At 42.8% G+C, this 17,862-nt stretch overlaps 1 protein-coding gene across 1 annotated transcript in view; it reads right to left on the bottom strand.

Moving 5' to 3' along the window:
* frem2b (FRAS1 related extracellular matrix 2b) overlaps positions 1-17,862 on the bottom strand; it is a 116,304-nt gene that overhangs the window by 39,341 nt on the left and 59,101 nt on the right. Inside the window, exons 6-8 of the mRNA XM_036961304.2 lie at positions 9,323-9,553; positions 6,533-6,658; positions 6,103-6,354 (exon numbers count right to left, since the gene is read on the bottom strand). Of these exons, the coding sequence (XP_036817199.2) occupies positions 6,103-6,354; positions 6,533-6,658; positions 9,323-9,553 (609 nt within the window). The remainder of the gene's footprint in view (positions 1-6,102; positions 6,355-6,532; positions 6,659-9,322; positions 9,554-17,862) is intronic.

The raw sequence follows: 17,862 nt of genomic DNA, 5'->3' as shown, positions 1-17,862 counted from the left end.
TTCTACAGCACAAAACACAGGGGAGAAAGGCTGATTCCACGCTCCGCCTGTACTGCCTGAGTATCTGTGTCATGTGTGGAGGAAAGGAAGCAGGATTACATGCTTATAATCCCTGGTAATGTATAGTACACTACTTTTGATTAGGCTCCATAGGGAACAGGGTATCATTTGGAATGTACCCAGGGTCTGGGAGAACAACAGTCAGTAATATCAATGATTGATTTATTTCTTAACTCTGATTTGACAGCTATTCTTTTCATTGTGAGTTAACTGTGTATTAATGTTTAGATAGCGGGTCAAGGATGTTTGAGAGGCCGGTAGGAAGGTAAACAGGGGAGACAGATTTCCTATAAGCCCTGAGATGAGATTAGCTAACTGGGTTTTCAGCGGACGTGAAGTGTTCTCAGAGGAACTGGGTTGAAGGGTCAAAAGTTTAAGGTGGTTACAGGCCAAAGGCATTTCTTACCTGCCACTGTGTACCCACTGAATAGTCTACATCCTAGGTGGCATGGCACTGATAAACACCTGATAAGTCACACTACTAGGCTGGTACCACACCTGTATGAGGTTTAGCTAACTGTACTGACAATCGTTGCCAGGCTATACATACTACCTCACCCTTTGGTCACAGTTTGAGCTGTAACTGTATTTCCATGCTTTGTGACTGACAGGCAAGGCAGTGTGCTCGCAATGCTGGTACGAAAACCACAGTGTCAGTTTAATACAGTCACACTACAGACTGGATCAGAAATTTGTTCTAGAATGTAACAAAATATCAAACAGATCATTCCAAATGTATAGAAGTAAAGTTCCTCTTGTCATGAACTTAAGTTTTGGCATGTTCTGTGTCTTGGTATAGAACACTGTCATTGTTCTAGTTCATTTACAACCAAAACAACAGTTGACATGCCTTAATACATCCCCAGTCATGGCATTCGACATCATCGTGTTCTCAGAGCCGTGGCCTAAGGCCTCAACAAGGCGTCTGACTGACAACCAGGATCCTCTCCCTCCTGCATATCAGTTGTTCGGGTGGATTGGTTCATATGGGTTCATGTATAGAATGACACACACACAGAAGGGGCAGGTAGGAAAGGGGGAAATACCTACTTATTATTGTTATCTTGAATGGAATCCTGATTCTGTCTGCATGGCGTCAAGAATCAGATTAAGACAAGAGGAAACCATAGCCTGAAGATACTGTCTGACAAGCTGCCTAACCCCCTCACTAGTGACGTCAGGAGCTGTAACCTGATCAACACAAAGTGGGCATGAGGTAAAACAGTGAGGCACCTCCCCAGGGCATCCTGAATCAGGTGCTGAGGGGGTTTAAGGTGCCAGGATACGATGAGATGGAAGGATGGAGAGATAGTTCTGGAGAGACAGGGCTGATGTCAGCCTATAGATAAAGGAGGTGGTGATAATGGAATGAGCTCTGTTAGATAAACTAAGGAGGAGAGATAGAAAGGCCTGTCTGTTGAAGGAGAAGGAGAGCAGTACTGTAGATTGATTACCTGTCAGGTTGTACCTACAGGAGGGAATAAGGTGTGATTCGGAACGCACCACAGATCACTGTGTGTTAGAGTGTGTGTGAGAATCTTAGGTTCATACGGACTGTATATTGTCTAGAAACTCTCCCCCCACTACATCAAGACTTCAAGCTGAATAGAACCCTGTTTCACTGTGAAACTATGACATTCTGAAAAGGACTAGAGGTGAGCTACATTCCATGGCTGTTATAAAGGGGTACAGACTATTATAGGGCTGTTATACAGGGTTACAGACTATTATAGGGGTGTTAAACAGGGCTGTTATACAGGGTTACAGACTATTATAGGGCTGTTATACAGGGCTGTTATACAGGGTTACAGACTAGGGCTGTTATACAGGGCTGTTATACAGGGTTACAGACTAGGGCTGTTATACAGGGCTGTTATACAGGGTTACAGACTATTATAGGGCGGTTATACAGGGTTAAAGACTATTATAGGGATGTTATACAGGGCTGTTATACAGGGTTACAGACTATTATAGGGATGTTATACAGGGCTGTTATACAGGGTTACAGACTAGGGATGTTATACAGGGCTGTTATACAGGGTTACAGACTATTATAGGGATGTTATACAGGGCTGTTATACAGGGTTACAGACTAGGGATGTTATACAGGGCTGTTATAAAGGGGTACAGACTATTATAGGGATGTTATACAGGGCTGTTATACAGGGTTACAGACTAGGGATGTTATACAGGGCTGTTATAAAGGGGTACAGACTATTATAGGGCTGTTATACAGGGTTACAGACTATTATAGGGCTTTATACAGGGCTGTTATACAGGGTTACAGACTATTATAGGGCTTTATACAGGGCTGTTATACAGGGTTACAGACTAGGGATGTTATACAGGGCTGTTATACAGGGTTACAGACTATTATAGGGCTGTTATACAGGGTTACAGACTATTATAGAGCTGTTATACAGGGCTGTTATACAGGGTTACAGACTATTATAGGGCTGTTATACAGGGCTGTTATACAGGGTTACAGACTATTATAGGGATGTTATACAGGGCTGTTATACAGGGTTACAGACTAGGGCTGTTATACAGGGCTGTTATACAGGGTTACAGACTATTATAGGGCTGTTATATATGGCTGTTATACAGGGTTACAGACTATTATAGGGCTGTTATACAGGGCTGTTATACAGGGTTACAGACTATTATAGGGCTTTATACAGGGCTGTTATACAGGGTTACAGACTATTATAGGGCTTTATACAGGGCTGTTATACAGGGTTACAGACTAGGGATGTTATACAGGGCTGTTATACAGGGTTACAGACTATTATAGGGCTGTTATACAGGGTTACAGACTATTATAGAGCTGTTATACAGGGCTGTTATACAGGGTTACAGACTATTATAGGGCTGTTATACAGGGCTGTTATACAGGGTTACAGACTATTATAGGGATGTTATACAGGGCTGTTATACAGGGTTACAGACTAGGGCTGTTATACAGGGCTGTTATACAGGGTTACAGACTATTATAGGGCTGTTATATATGGCTGTTATACAGGGTTACAGACTATTATAGGGCTGTTATACAGGGCTGTTATACAGGGTTACAGACTATTATAGAGCTGTTATACATGGCTGTTATACAGGGTTACAGACTATTATAGGGCTGTTATACAGGGCTGTTATACAGGGTTACAGACTATTATAGGGCTGTTAAACAGGGCTGTTATACAGGGTTACATACTATTATAGGGGTGTTATACAGGGTTACAGACTATTATAGGGCTGTTATACAGGGTTACAGACTATTATAGGGATGTTATACAGGGCTGTTATACAGGGTTACAGACTATTATAGGGATGTTATACAGGGCTGTTATACAGGGTTACATACTATTATAGGGCTGTTATACAGGGTCACAGACTATTATAGGGCTGTTATACAGGGCTGTTATACAGGGTTACAGACTATTATAGGGCTGTTAAACAGGGCTGTTATACGGGGTTACAGACAATTATAGGGCTGTTATACAGGGTTACAGACTATTATAGGGCTGTTATACAGGGTTACAGACTATTATAGGGCTGCAGACTATTATAGGACTGTTATACAGGGCTGTTATACAGGGTTACAGACTATTATAGGGCTGTTATATATGGTTACAGACTATTATAGGGCTGCAGACTATTATAGGGCTGTTATACAGGGTTACAGACTATTATAGGGCTGTTATACAGGGGTACAGACTATTAAACCGTTAAAGCTTTAGTTTAGCATCCCAACAGCTACTCTGACATCAAGGAACAGTAGGGGGAAGGAGCTACTGTACAGCAAAGATCCATCTCAAGCATGTAACCCCTTCCTCATGTGGCAGCCAGGTCTCGCACGCACGCACGCACACACACACACACACACACACACACACACACACACACACACACACACACGAAGTAGTGTGCCTGCCTCTGTTCCCAAGGAGGCTACAAGAGAACCTGCAACCCAATCTGAGTAATGCAGTCGGAACACTTATCATTCACTAAACTCTCTATCCCACAGGTTGAAATATGTGACATCATTTCCTGCCAGTTTCAGTCAACACACAGGGAATATGTGACCAAGAACGTCACTACGGTCTGAGACTCAGTGGCTGAGAAACTATTTGGACGTTAAACAGGGAATACATAAATACATGCCCCAAAGAATTCGGGATACTTGAATTGGAGATCTAGGTGTTGTGTTTCTATTCTAAAAAAACAGGTTGTTTAAAATAAGAGATAACACAAAACCATGCTCGCAAACAGACGAATATGTCATACAGTCTATGTACTGCATTTGATTGATATCCTCCAGAATGTCATGGTTCTTGTCTTGACTAGGGAGTGGAGCTCAACTATCATTTACTTTCCTGTCCAAGGCAGATTTATGAGAGGGACTGTTAGAGAGATATGTTTGGTAAGAGGGGAGTCGTCCTGTCTAGATGGTCCACCCTGTGAGAGAACATCTGGTGAATCCTCACTCAGTCTGAGATAGTAGGTCAAACCAGGGCTGTGTCTAAAATGGCACCCTATTCCCTACATAGTGCACTACTTTTGACCAGGGCCCATAGGGTTCTGAGCAAATTAAGTGTACTATATAGGGAATAGGGTGCCATTTGGGACATGTACAAAAGTAGTGCACAATTTCGGGAAAGGGGTGTAATTTGAGATGCCCAACTGGTGTAGATCTAACCATGTTTAATGTATCTTAATGATGTGCATAGACAAGGTTTTCTTTCCGTCTACAGGCCTCCTCCAATACTGTTCTGACTCAAACTCCAGCAGCGAGGTTCTGGAATGCTGTGGAGAGTTGCTTCGACCCAATTAGCTCTGTTTCAAACTGACGTTTTGATGGTGCGTGTGTGTGCAGACAGAGAGTTTTGATGGTGCGTGTGTGTGCAGACAGAAAGTTTTGATGGTGCGTGTGTGTGCAGACAGAGAGTTTTGATGGTGCGTGTGTGTGCAGACAGAAAGTTTTGATGGTGCGTGTGTGTGCAGACAGAAAGTTTTGATGAAAGTTTGAAACGGAAGATTCAGCGATTATACCAAGGGATTTTCAAATCGACTGTTCCCTGCCTGTCACCCTTCACAGCGTTGCTTCCTTTAGATGTCAAGGACACACACACACACACACACACACACACACACGGTCTATAGGGAGAAGGTAGATAGGGAACTAGTCAGGCAGATATGCAAGAAAGCAATGGTCAAACGGTGCTGTTGAAGTAAGGCTGTTTGTTAGATAGGAGGTACAGGAGACTATCAGATGTGGATATGAGCCTTGCAATAAGGGCTTCCTTTCAGGAGACACACAGGGTAAATGTCACCCTACTCCTTACATAGTGATCTACTTTGGACCAAAGCACATTGCACACATGTACATTGGTTTCATTCAGTTGGTACTACATCATCTGTGTACCTCATGCTTCCCTGTATCAGGCAGCATAGCAACAATACGTCATTTATCATACCAATTATTTTTTCTTTCATAAGTTCATTCAAAGTTTACGGTTTGCTCCTCATCTAACCAATACATAAACAAAACCACATCCAATAGAGGGAAGCCTGTTTCTATTGGTAAAGTCATGAATTCACTTTGCCTGAGGAGGGTTCTTCTCTTCCACTCTTCGTGTATAGGTGTGTGTGTTTGTGTACCTTTTGAAGGTCCCCTGATCTATCTGTTCTAGACATTTCATGATTAATATTCATGTGTAAATGTACCTTTTTACACACCATCTCAACTGTCTCCTTTGCTTATAAGCAACGTTTAAAAGTCTGCTAACATTGTTGTCTTAACATTATCTTCCAGAGGTGACAGTTGTAAAAAAACATGTCCGTAATAAATGTCCGAAATGGCACCCTATTCCCTATAGAGGGAACTAACCTGGTCGAAAGTAGTGCCCTACGTAGGGAATAGGGTTCCATTTGGGACGCATACCCAGTCAAGAGTGATATTAACGCTTTCCTCAGCTGATAACTGCTATCCTGTCCTCCAGGCGAGCATTTGAAAGGTCAAAGTTGAAAAGCGAAGGGTCATCTTACCATCATCCAGGTCAGGTATGATGGTGACCCTGGCAGTGTGGTACTCCTGTCCCAGACAGCCTCCCATGGGCATACTGAGGGTAACGTTGAAGCTCTCCTCCTCTTCATACAGAGAGTCATCTATGATCACCACACGACAGGACTTCTCCATCTCGCCCTTGTCAAAGCGCAGGACACTGTTGTGTTCCTCAGGTCTGGATATGTAATCAGAGTAGGACAGGACTGTAGTGGGGATGGTCCCTGTAGCTGTGGCTGTAGGAGAGAGGAAAGGAGAGATGGATGAGAAGAGAAGGCGAGATGGAGAGGACTCTAGCAGGGACATTACCTGAAGCTCTGTGTGTGTGTGTGTGTGTGTGTGTGTGTGTGTGTGTGTGTGTGTGTGTGTGTGTGTGTGTGTGTGTGCGTGCACGTGCGTGCGTGCGGACCGTACCTTGCTGTGTGTAGCAGATGACCATGAGTTCTTGTGTGATGTCACCACTCCTGCGTACTGGAATCAGCAGCTCCCCAATGTCCTCCTCTACAGGGTAGACTGCAGACGGGATGAACACTGTCGACTCTGGGGGGACAGGGGAAGAAAGGGGGGGGGCGGGGGTGAGACAAAGCGAGAGAGGCAGGGGGGGTGAGACAGAGCGAGAGAGGCAGGGGGAGTGAGACAGAGCGAGAGAGGCAGGGGGAGTGAGACAGAGCGATGAGAGGCAGGGGGAGTGAGACAGAGCGAGAGAGGCAGGGGGGGTGAGACAGAGCGAGAGAGGCAGGTGGGGTGAGACAGAGCGAGAGAGTCAGAGGGGGGAGACAAAGAGAGATAAACCCTCACATCCTTTCTCACTGCGTACGTACTTAATACACAAGCTACGCTGATGAGAAGAGGGTACAACAATGCGTTGAATATTTCTGTCTGAGTTACAGTATGTTGCTGCTGGTGCTCTGGTCCAGGCTCCTCTCTGAGGGCTTAACAGAGTTCTATAAAGTATGTGTTGACCCAGTGAACAGAGGCAGACTATCAGAACACATAGTCTGCGTCGCAAATGGCACCCTATTCCTTTTATAGTACACTCCCTTTGACCTGAGCCCTATGCAGGTCCTGGTCAAAAGTAGGGCACTATATTGGGAATAGGGCGTCATTTAGGATCCATCCAGAGGATATGATGTCTAACATCAGTGGTTGGCACAGACAACTACCCAGAAGCCTCTCTGACAGTTGACGCACAGGGACCAATCAGGGAAATACATATACATTTAGTGAATTGTTAATAGGAAAAGTCCAGCTTCCGTGCTGTAGACTTTGCATGCGAAGAAGAACAGTAAAAGTGGGCCTGGATAATAAACCTGACGTGTCTTGATTCTGTTAGCAAGCAGAGACCTGTTCAAACCATTGGTCTTTTTTACAGTCTGTTATAAAGTCACTCCCCCTGTCCTCTCCTCTCCTCTCCTCCTTTATTCTGCATAGCATGACTGTGTCTAAGTTACTTGACCTGAGATATATTCCAGAGGCCTACACTAAGAAGTACCTACCTCACATAGACATCACTGTTACGTTTTTTCTTCTTAAAACCTATTCTTTACTCTAATTGTGAATCTGGACGTCTGTGCTAATAAGGTGCCAGCAGGGCCAGAACTCTCAAAATCCCAACAGTCATACCTGACCAATTACTGACTGACCAGGACACTGGACCAATGGCTCCCTGCCCTGCCCAGCCCCGTTGTAGACAAGTAGATGTTCTATCTCCTACTCAGGCTGGCAGAACCTTCAAGCTTATAGCCCTTAATACTAGCTCCTGCCAAGGCATAACATACTTTAAGCTCCAAGCTGACAGGCCTTAATGTGGATAGTTTCTCCCCTCTCTCTCTCTCTGACTAAACTTGAACTCTTCTGAGTTGAAGAGATTCACATTTAAAGGAGCTGCTAGAAACTGGGTCAGTTGTAAGACAAGTCCCAAATGCCACCCTATTCCCATAGGGCTCTGGTCAAAAGTAGTGCACTAAAAACGGAATAGGGTGCCATTTGAGAAACAGGCATACTCTGAGAAGCTGGGAAATCATGGAAATCTAAAATAGTATGGTCAGGAAGCAGAATGATATTTTAGTGTGTAATGTTAAAATCTTAATATTGATAGCTGCAAGTTATCATTTCCCTCAAGGGACTAGAGTGTTTTGTGAGACAAACAGTACAATCCTCCATATATTTTAACCAATGTAAGTTGTTGACAGAATATTCCTCCTCTCACACAGAGGGACCCCAGAGGGGGAAGGAGAGGAGAGGCATAATTTATATGTAAATTATGCAAGCGCTTCCCTCCCTCAGCCTTCCAACTACATTATCACAGGGGAATGAATGGCTGAGCTGCTGTTTTTAAAAACCTTGTTTGTCTGAACTGTATTTAGATACTTTAACTACGTCACTAATAGCATCCTATTCCCTATGTGGTGCCCTACTTTCGATCAGTACCAATAGGGAATATGGTGCCATTTGGGACACAGCCCTTGTGTAAACAACATGAGAGCCCTGGGAAGGCTCCAGTCTAGTGTTCTCCATCCATACCCTGGACCTGACCCTAACCCTGGGATTCTCCATACCCAATTTAACCGTATTTGTTTATTTACCTTTCTGGAGAAAACAACTTCCCATATATATTATTGTTGCAGTGTTGCTGATCACTATATCTAACCTGGGGTTGGAAAACTCCAGAAACCGTCCCAAAATTACCACGTTTTCCAGAAATCCGGGTTGGAAGATTCCTGGAATCAGGAGTGATTGAGGGAATAAGCAGGAAATGTGGGAATTGTGCAACCTTAATCCAAGTATAACACCCATGTTGGTTTCCATGATGTGACCAATATGATAGTACCCTGTCTCCCTTTACTCAGGCAGGTAGGCTAAACCCAGCTCTAAAACTTGACTTTCATCATGATTTCATGCTGTGGTTATGCTCCGGGGCCAAGCCAGGGATTGATAAGAGGCAGAAGGCAGCTTCACTAACATGAGACACACTAATGAGGCTGAGAAAGGTCCATGTCTTGTTATCCACTGACCTGGATGTTCTCACCCACCTAATATAAAACCCTGCCTCTCCCATAGAGATAACCTCAGACCAATCATCTCTGCTAAGACTGATGAATAACCTACCTGTAGTAATGACTTATCAAGCATTAGTCATTTGAACACTACACTGTTTAGACTGTTAAAACAAGCTACTCTGGATCATGGACCTGTAGTACATACCATCAGCTGGGTCGAGGATCTCCACAGTGCCTGTGTCAGGGAACTCCAGGGCAGCCATGATAGGTTCTGACAGAACAATCTGGAAGGCCTCAGACTGCTCGTACACTCCATCCTGCAGGATCCTCACCCTCCATGTAGCCGTGCTCTGACCTGGGTTAAACTGGACCTGCTTCTGGGCTTTACCACGGAAGTCCTTATCCTTCTCCGCTGTACCATCTCTGGTGCCGATGCCTGGGCGAGGGGGGAGGAGATGAGAGAGGGGGGGGGGGAAGAGGAAATTATTAGGACCTAGAAGCAATAAACATAAAAAAGTTATTATAATATGGGATTCAACAATATAAGGTCAAAAGGTAGCATCCAGATATAATAACCAGTCAACAACTGAGAACAGAGCCCAGTCAGAGATGGGGTCAGAGAAGCAGTCAGTGTTAGATGAAGTTGTGATGTGTCAGCTAGCAGATGGCCCTGAAGTGGACCGGGAGGAGGGAGTATGGTAATCACAGAATGGTAATCAGGATGTCTTGACAGCAGAGCCTATTCCCTCTGCTGTCACTCAATCTGGCCCCTAGTGGTCTGACTGAACACAGAGGACACTGTAATATATGTCAATCTTACCAAGGTCAATTACCTACCATGCCACATTGGGAGATAGTTTTGCTTCCTTTCAATATAGCTTAATTGTGTCAAGGTAATCTATATTGTGGATAAAGCTGAATCAACTTAAAACAAGGTTGTCTATGCAGGTAGTGTAGAAGTATTGGTAGATTGACATTGTTGTTACTGCCCAGCCTACTGAGTCTAGCCTGCCCAGCTGGCTGGTGATAGTTTGTGCCAGTGTTGTTTGATCAGACCTGCTGTCACAGGGCTGGTGACGATGGCAGGCCTCCTGCTGCTCAGCTAGCTACACAGCCACAATGAAGTGTTACACACACACGCTCCCTGCGCTAGCTCCCAGCAGGAGGTCCCCAGTAAATAGATGAAAGCAGCCAAGCAGACCCCATGGCTGAGCTAGACCAACAAAAATATAAATAAATAAATAATAATAATAATAATAAAAAAACAAATACATGAAGAAGCAGATACTTTCCACGCTTCCTCTGAACAGAGACAGAGAGAAAGAGAGAGAAGAGCAAGAGTGAGAAGAGAGAGAAGATAAAAGAGCAAGAGAGAGCGAGCGAGAGAGAGTGAGAGAGATAGAGAGAGAAAGAGATTCAAGTGAGGAAGAGAAAAGACAACAGTAAAGAGTTTCAACGGTGCACAGATGGAGGCAAAAACGTACGAGTTGGGGTTTTGGACCAAAATTACCATTTCATTCTTTGAAGAAATGAAGGTGAAAGTGAGCTTTGATACGCCTGCATCGAGAAGGGAAATGGGCCCTGTAAGTGTTCATAGGGCTCCTACAGTTCTTGCTGACATGTGTTCATAGATAACATGGATGAGCTCAACAGAGCCAGGATATTACTGGCAAGATGGCACCAACAGACATGGCAGCTCTGCTTCTAGCTCCTAAGCAACTTTGCAGTATTTTGTTTTTTTGTGTGTTATTTCTTACATTATTAGCCCAGAAAGTTTGTGTTATTATATACAGCCGGAAATAACTTTTGTATATCAGAGCGACGGTAACTCACCAGCATTACAAACAGGAATACGACTTTCCCGAATTGGATCCTTCGTTCGTACACCCCAGGGCAATTGAACTTATCCCAGAGGCTGCTCCAAGACGCCACCGGTGGAGAAGAGGTATTCAGAGAGGACTTCTAGTCCGACTCGAAGCGTGCACACCATCCACCACTTCCGAATATATTACTCGCTAATGTTCAGTCTCTGAACAGTAAAGTAGATGAGCTCAGGGCGAGGATCTCCTTCCAGAGAGACATCAGGGACTGTAGCATACTGTTTCACGAAATCATGGCTCTCTCCGGATATAGTGTCCGCGTCCACACAGCCAGCTGACTTCTCAGTACATCGCACAGACAGGAATAAAGAACTCTCCGGGAATAAGAAAGACGGGGTTGTATGTTTCATGATTAACTACTCATAGTGTGATTGTGATAACATACAGAAACTCAAGTCCTTTTGTTCATCCGGCCTAGAATACCTCACAATCAAATGCCAACCATATTACCTCCCAAGATAATTATCTTTGGTTAGTCATAGCCGTGTATATTCCCCCTCAAGCCGATACCCCGACGGCCCTGGACTGGAAACCACATATCCTGAGACCGCATTTATTGTAGCTGGGGATTTTAACCAAGCAAATTTGAGGAAAATGATACCGAAGTTCTATCAACAGATTGACTGTAGTACACGCGACTGCTACTCCAACTTCCTCACCCGCTCTCCCTTCGACAAATAAGATCATGACTCCATTTTGCTCATCCTTTCCAATAGGCAGAAACCCAAACAGGAAGTACCCGTGTTAAGATCTATTCACCGCTGGTCTGACCAATCGGAATCCATGCTTCAAGATTGTTTTGAACATTGGGACTGGGATATGTATACACTGACACGGTGACGGAGTTCATCAGGAAGTGTATAGCGGATGTTGTTCCCACTGTGACTATTAAAATCTCAGGAGGCTGAAGAAATTCGGCTTGGCCCCCAAGACCCTCACAAACTTTACAGATGCACTATTGAGAGCATCCTGTCGGGCTGTATCACCGCCTGGTACGGCAACTGCACTGCCCGCAACCGCAGGGCTCTCCAGTGGGTGGTGCAGTCTGCCCAATGCATCACCGAGGGCACACTGCCTGCCCTCCAGGACACCTACAGCACCCGATGTCACAGGAAGGCCAAAAAGATCATCAAGGACATCAACCCCCGAGCCATGGCCTGTTCACCCCGCTACCATCCAGAAAGAGGTCAGTACAGATGCATTAGAAGCTGTTTTTCAGTCTCTCAGATCCAGCTTTATCTCAAGGCCATCAGACTGTTTAATAGCCATTACTAGCCGGCTACCATCCGGTTACTCAACCCTGCACCTTAAAGGCTGCTGCCCTATATACATAGACATGGAATCACTGGTCACTTTAATAATAATAACTTTAATAATGTTTACATACTGCTTTTTTATTTTACCTTTATTTAACTAGTTGAATCAAATGAATCAGCAATACAAAATTGGGTTTAATTATGTATTTACTAAATATCTAACTAAATCACACAGAATTACACATACACATAATTAATCATAACTTGATTACAAATTACGTCAAAGGAAAACGTCCCTAGCGGGCGAAACAGATATGACAGCTTGTTACACAAAAGAAAAGGGGCTGTTTTGAGTGAAAGAGCGGGAAGACTGAGGAACAAAGGGTGAAGCTGTGCTATCGTAAATACAGTATCTTGTGCATTCTAAATTACCGCCCATTTGGAAAAGGAAAATGCAATAAATATTTACTCTGAGCTGCGCTTCAGTAGGTTGGTGGTAGATGGAAGGCCGTGTTGCCAAACAGAGTCCTTTGAAGAATGTTTCTGGTGGTCAATTAGATACGTTGTAGTAACGTCATTGTGTGATAGACGGGATACTCTGTCTGTTCCTTCCTAACCCTCGTTTGCAGCTGCTGTTGATAACTTAACGGCTAGGAGGTATCACTTCTGTAGTGAATAAGAGTTCGATATCATACCATTCGCAACCAAAGCTCACGCTGATGTTGGCTTCGTTCTGTAGTTATTTTCTGAACCATTCTGACATCAGACCGTCGTCCTCACATCCCCGGAACAGGAGGTTATATTGTCGTCAAGGCTTTATATCGGAAGGGAGAAGAGGGCGTGTTTGAAAAGATTTATAGCCCATGTCCCTCCACAGGGGCGGGCCACTGATTGAGCAGCACCTTATGTAAACCCAAATCTCACATTTTAGAAGCTAAAATCTAATTTCATCCCATCATGAATAATTTCATATTCAAACATTTAAATTTAACAACAATTCCATGTGAATCCGATAACTCTGATGTGTAGACTTTCCACTGTAGAGTTTATGTCATCTTATCATTGATGAGAATGTCTCAGATGACAACCGAACTGACATCATATTCATTACGTACCACCGCATGTTCAATTGGTCGGATTACCAGAATATAGTTAATTTCCCCCCACCTTCTGATGTTCCCAGAATCTCTATGTTAACAAGCTACACCCGCAATTACATCTGATAAATTCAGTGAGAGAAAAAAGTATTTGATCCCCTGCTGATTTTGTACCTTTGCCCACTGACAAAGAAATGATCAGTCTATAATTTTAATGGTAAGTTTATTTGAACAGTGAGAGACAGAATAACAACAAAAAAATCCTGAAAAACACATGTTAAAATTGTTGTAAATTGATTTGCATTTTAATGAGGGAAATACATATTTGACCCCCTCTCAATCAGAAAGATTTCTGGCTCCCAGGTGTCTTTTATACAGGTAACGAGCTGAGATTAGGAGCACACTCTTAAAGGGAGTGCTCCTAATCTCAGTTTGTCACCTGTATAAAAGACACCTGTCCACAGAAGCAATCAATCAGATTCCAAACTCTCCACCATGGCCAAGACCAAAGAGCTCTCCAAGGATGTCAGGGACAAGATTGTAGACCTACACAAGGCTGGAATGGGCGACAAGCAGCTTGGTGAAAAGGTGACAACAGTTGGTGCGATTATTCGCAAATGGAAGAAACACAAAAGAACTGTCAGTCTCCCTCGGCCTGGGGCTCCATGCAAGATCTCACCTCATGGAGTTGCAATGATCATGAGAACGGTGAGGAATCAGCCCAGAACTACACTGGAGGATCTTGTCAATGATCTCAAGGCAGCTGGGACCATAGTCACCAAGAAAACAGTTGGTAACACACTACGCCGTGAAGGACTGAAATCCTGCAGCGCCCGCAAGATCCCCCTGCTCAAGAAAGCACATATACATGCCTGTCTGAAGTTTGCCAATCTGATTGATTCAGAGGACAACTGGGTGAAAGTGTTGTGGTCAGATGAGACCAAAATGGACCTCTTTGGCATCAACTCAATTCGCCGTGTTTGGAGGAGGAGGAATGCTGCCTATGACCCCAAGAACACCATCCCCACCGTCAAACATGGCGGTGGAAACATTATGCTTTGGGGGTGTTTTTCTGCTAAGGGGGCAGGACAACTTCACCGCATCAAAGGGACGATGGACGGGGTCATGTACCGTCGAATCTTGGGAGAGAACCTCCTTCCCTCAGCCAGGGCATTGAAAATTAGTCGTGGATGGGTATTCCAGCATGACAATGACCCAAAACACACGGCCAAGGCAACAAAGGAGTGGCTCAAGAAGAAGCACATTAAGGTCCTGGAGTGGCCTAGCCAGTCTCCAGACCTTAATCCCATAGAAAATCTGTGGAGGGAGCTGAAGGTTAGAGTTGCCAAACGTCAGCCTCGGAAACTTAATGACTTGGAGAAGATCTGCAAAGAGGAGTGGGACAAAATCCCTCCTGAGATGTGTGCAAACCTGGTGGTCAACTACAAGAAACGTCTGACCTCTGTGATTGCCAACAAGGGTTTTGCCACCAAGTACTAAGTCATGTTTTGCAGAGGGGTCAAATACTTATTTCCCTCATTAAAAGGCAAATCAATTTATAAAATTTTTGACATGCATTTTTCTGGATTTTTTGTTGTTGTTATTCTGTCTCTCACTGTTCAAATAAACCTACCATTAAAATTAGACTGATAATTTCTTTGTCAGTGGACAAACATACAAAATCAGCAGGGGATCAAATACTTTTTTCCCCTCACTGTATGTGTATGTGACCAATAACATTTTAGTTGATTTGTATATATATCACCGGTCTTCAAAGAGCAGAGAAGCGGGAAGGAAGGAGCACAGTTGGCTCCCTAACTCTGTCTGAATCACAAATGAAACCCTATCCCTACATAGTTCACTACTTTTTACCAGAGCCCTATATGGGTTCTGGTCAAAACTAGTGTACTATAAAGGGAATAGGATGCAATTTGGGAAGCAGGCTCTGTCTCTCACACAACAGAAGGAGGACTACAGCGCCTTGATCCCAGCAGCAGCTCTAGGCTGACATGTTTGCTTTAGCCTTTCAAGCAGCAGGCTAGCTCTACATAGATGCTAGACTATCACTGCCCGTGATGCACACAACGCTACCGAACGCCTCACAACGTCCAATAAAAGAACCAGGCGTCCAGTTAAAAGTAGTGCACTATATAAGGAATAGGGTGCCATTTCAGACGCATCCTAGGTCTTGTCATCAGGGCTGGGATGGAGCAGACATCCTCTGTCTCCTCTCGGTGTGAAGCACTGGCCTGAGATCAGCACCCAGGCAGATGGGTAGTGGATCTGTCAGACTGATCTGAACCCTGTGAGCCTGCTTCATCTGAAGGTTTGTGTGTGCTTCTGGAGGTGTTCCTAAATGCACCCTATTCCCTATATAGTGGCCTACCATAGGTCTCTGGTTAAAAGTAGTGCACTATGTAGGGAATAGGGTGCCATTTGGGATGCATTCCAAATATCTCCTGTTCTGTTCTGCCTAACCTCTTATAAGCATGGAGAGACAAACTTTTCACTGATGCAATGATGTTCATCTGAGAAATATATCAATATACTCTCAAATACTATCACATTTAGGGGAGTGCCGTAGAATTTTTTTAAAATATATTTTAAAAACAGCTTCAGAAGTTTCCACTGTATGGAATTTAGTTATTTATCTTCATAATCAGAAATGCTAATCAGTTAACCCATTTAAAGGGTGATATAACCCTCTTCTTTGTGTTCTTCAAGAAAAAGATTCTTCCTTAGTTCCTTTACATTAATTGTCTCTTGAAGAGGGCAGACCCTTGAGATAGTCTAATGGTCATATTATTTGTATATCATCTGCGTATTTGTGCATATTATCTGCATACCCACTGAGGGAGAGCGAGATCATTAGCTAGCAGAGACACAGGGCTGCTTCCAAATTGGTACTCTATTCCATATATAATGCTGTACATTAGACCAGAGCCCTGTGGCCAACAATGGGCCCTGGTCAAAAGTAGTGCACTATATAGAGAATATTTCGGGCCATTTGGGATGCACACAGGGACAACGTAACACACCACAGCCTCAAAGCTAGCAAAGACACAGTGAGACACAGCTGGGGGACAACTCAATACACCCGACCCATCTGATCTGACCTCACACTTCAGCTATTCAAACTAGCATAACTTTATTGACATCCCAAACATTTAGCGATTCCAGACAAAAACATTACCAGTGGTGCCAGTAGTAGTCAGACATAAAACCTTTGTTATAAACCTTGTGTATAAACTTTGTGATATAAAACTATGGTTTACTGTTGTTATACACCATGTGTATAAACTTTGTGATATAAAACTATGGTTTACTGTTGTTATAAACCCTGTGTATAAACTTTGTTATAAACTAAGGTTTACTGTTATACACCATGTGTATAAACTTTGTGATATAAAACTATGGTTTACTGTTGTTATAAACCCTGTGTATAAACTTTGTTATAAACTAAGGTTTACTGTTGTTATAAACCCTGTGTATAAACTTTGTGATATAAAACTATGGTTTACTGTTGTTATAAACCCTGTGTATAAACTTTGTTATAAACTAAGGTTTACTGTTGTTATAAACCCTGTGTATAAACTTTGTGATATAAAACTATGGTTTACTGTTGTTATAAACCCTGTGTATAAACTTTGTTATAAACTAAGGTTTACTGTTGTTATAAACCCTGTGTATAAACTTTGTTATAAACTAAGGTTTACTGTTGTTATAAACCCTGTGTATAAACTTTGTTATAAACTAAGGTTGACTGTTGTTATAAACCCTGTGTATAAACTTTGTTATAAACTAAGGTTTACTGTTGTTATAAACCCTGTGTATAAACTTTGTGATATAAAACTATGGTTTACTGTTGTTATAAACCCTGTGTATAAACTTTGTTATAAACTAAGGTTTACTGTTGTTATAAACCCTGTGTATAAACTTTGTTATAAACTAAGGTTTACTGTTGTTATAAACCCTGTGTATAAACTTTGTGATATAAAACTATGGTTTACTGTTGTTATAAACCCTGTGTATAAACTTTGTTATAAACTAAGGTTTACTGTTGTTATAAACCCTGTGTATAAACTTTGTTATAAACTAAGGTTGACTGTTGTTATAAACCCTGTGTATAAACTTTGTTATAAACTAAGGTTTACTGTTGTTATAAACCCTGTGTATAAACTTTGTTATAAACTATGGTTTACTGTTGTTATAAACCCTGTGTATAAACTTTGTTATAAACTAAGGTTTACTGTTGTTATAAACCCTGTGTATAAACTTTGTTATAAACTAAGGTTTACTGTTGTTATAAACCCTGTGTATAAACTTTGTGATATAAAACTATGGTTTACTGTTGTTATAAACCCTGTGTATAAACTTTGTGATATAAAACTATGGTTTACTGTTGTTATAAACCCTGTGTATAAACTTTGTTATAAACTAAGGTTTACTGTTGTTATAAACCCTGTGTATAAACTTTGTGATATAAAACTATGGTTTACTGTTGTTATAAAC

This window comes from Oncorhynchus mykiss, chromosome 24 (assembly GCF_057628025.1).
Source record: "Oncorhynchus mykiss isolate SJ-2025 chromosome 24, ASM5762802v1, whole genome shotgun sequence".
NCBI classification, from domain to species: Eukaryota; Metazoa; Chordata; class Actinopteri; order Salmoniformes; family Salmonidae; genus Oncorhynchus; species Oncorhynchus mykiss.
The sequence above is the reverse complement of the archived record's forward strand: the minus strand, read 5'-3'. Positions and strand labels throughout refer to the sequence as shown.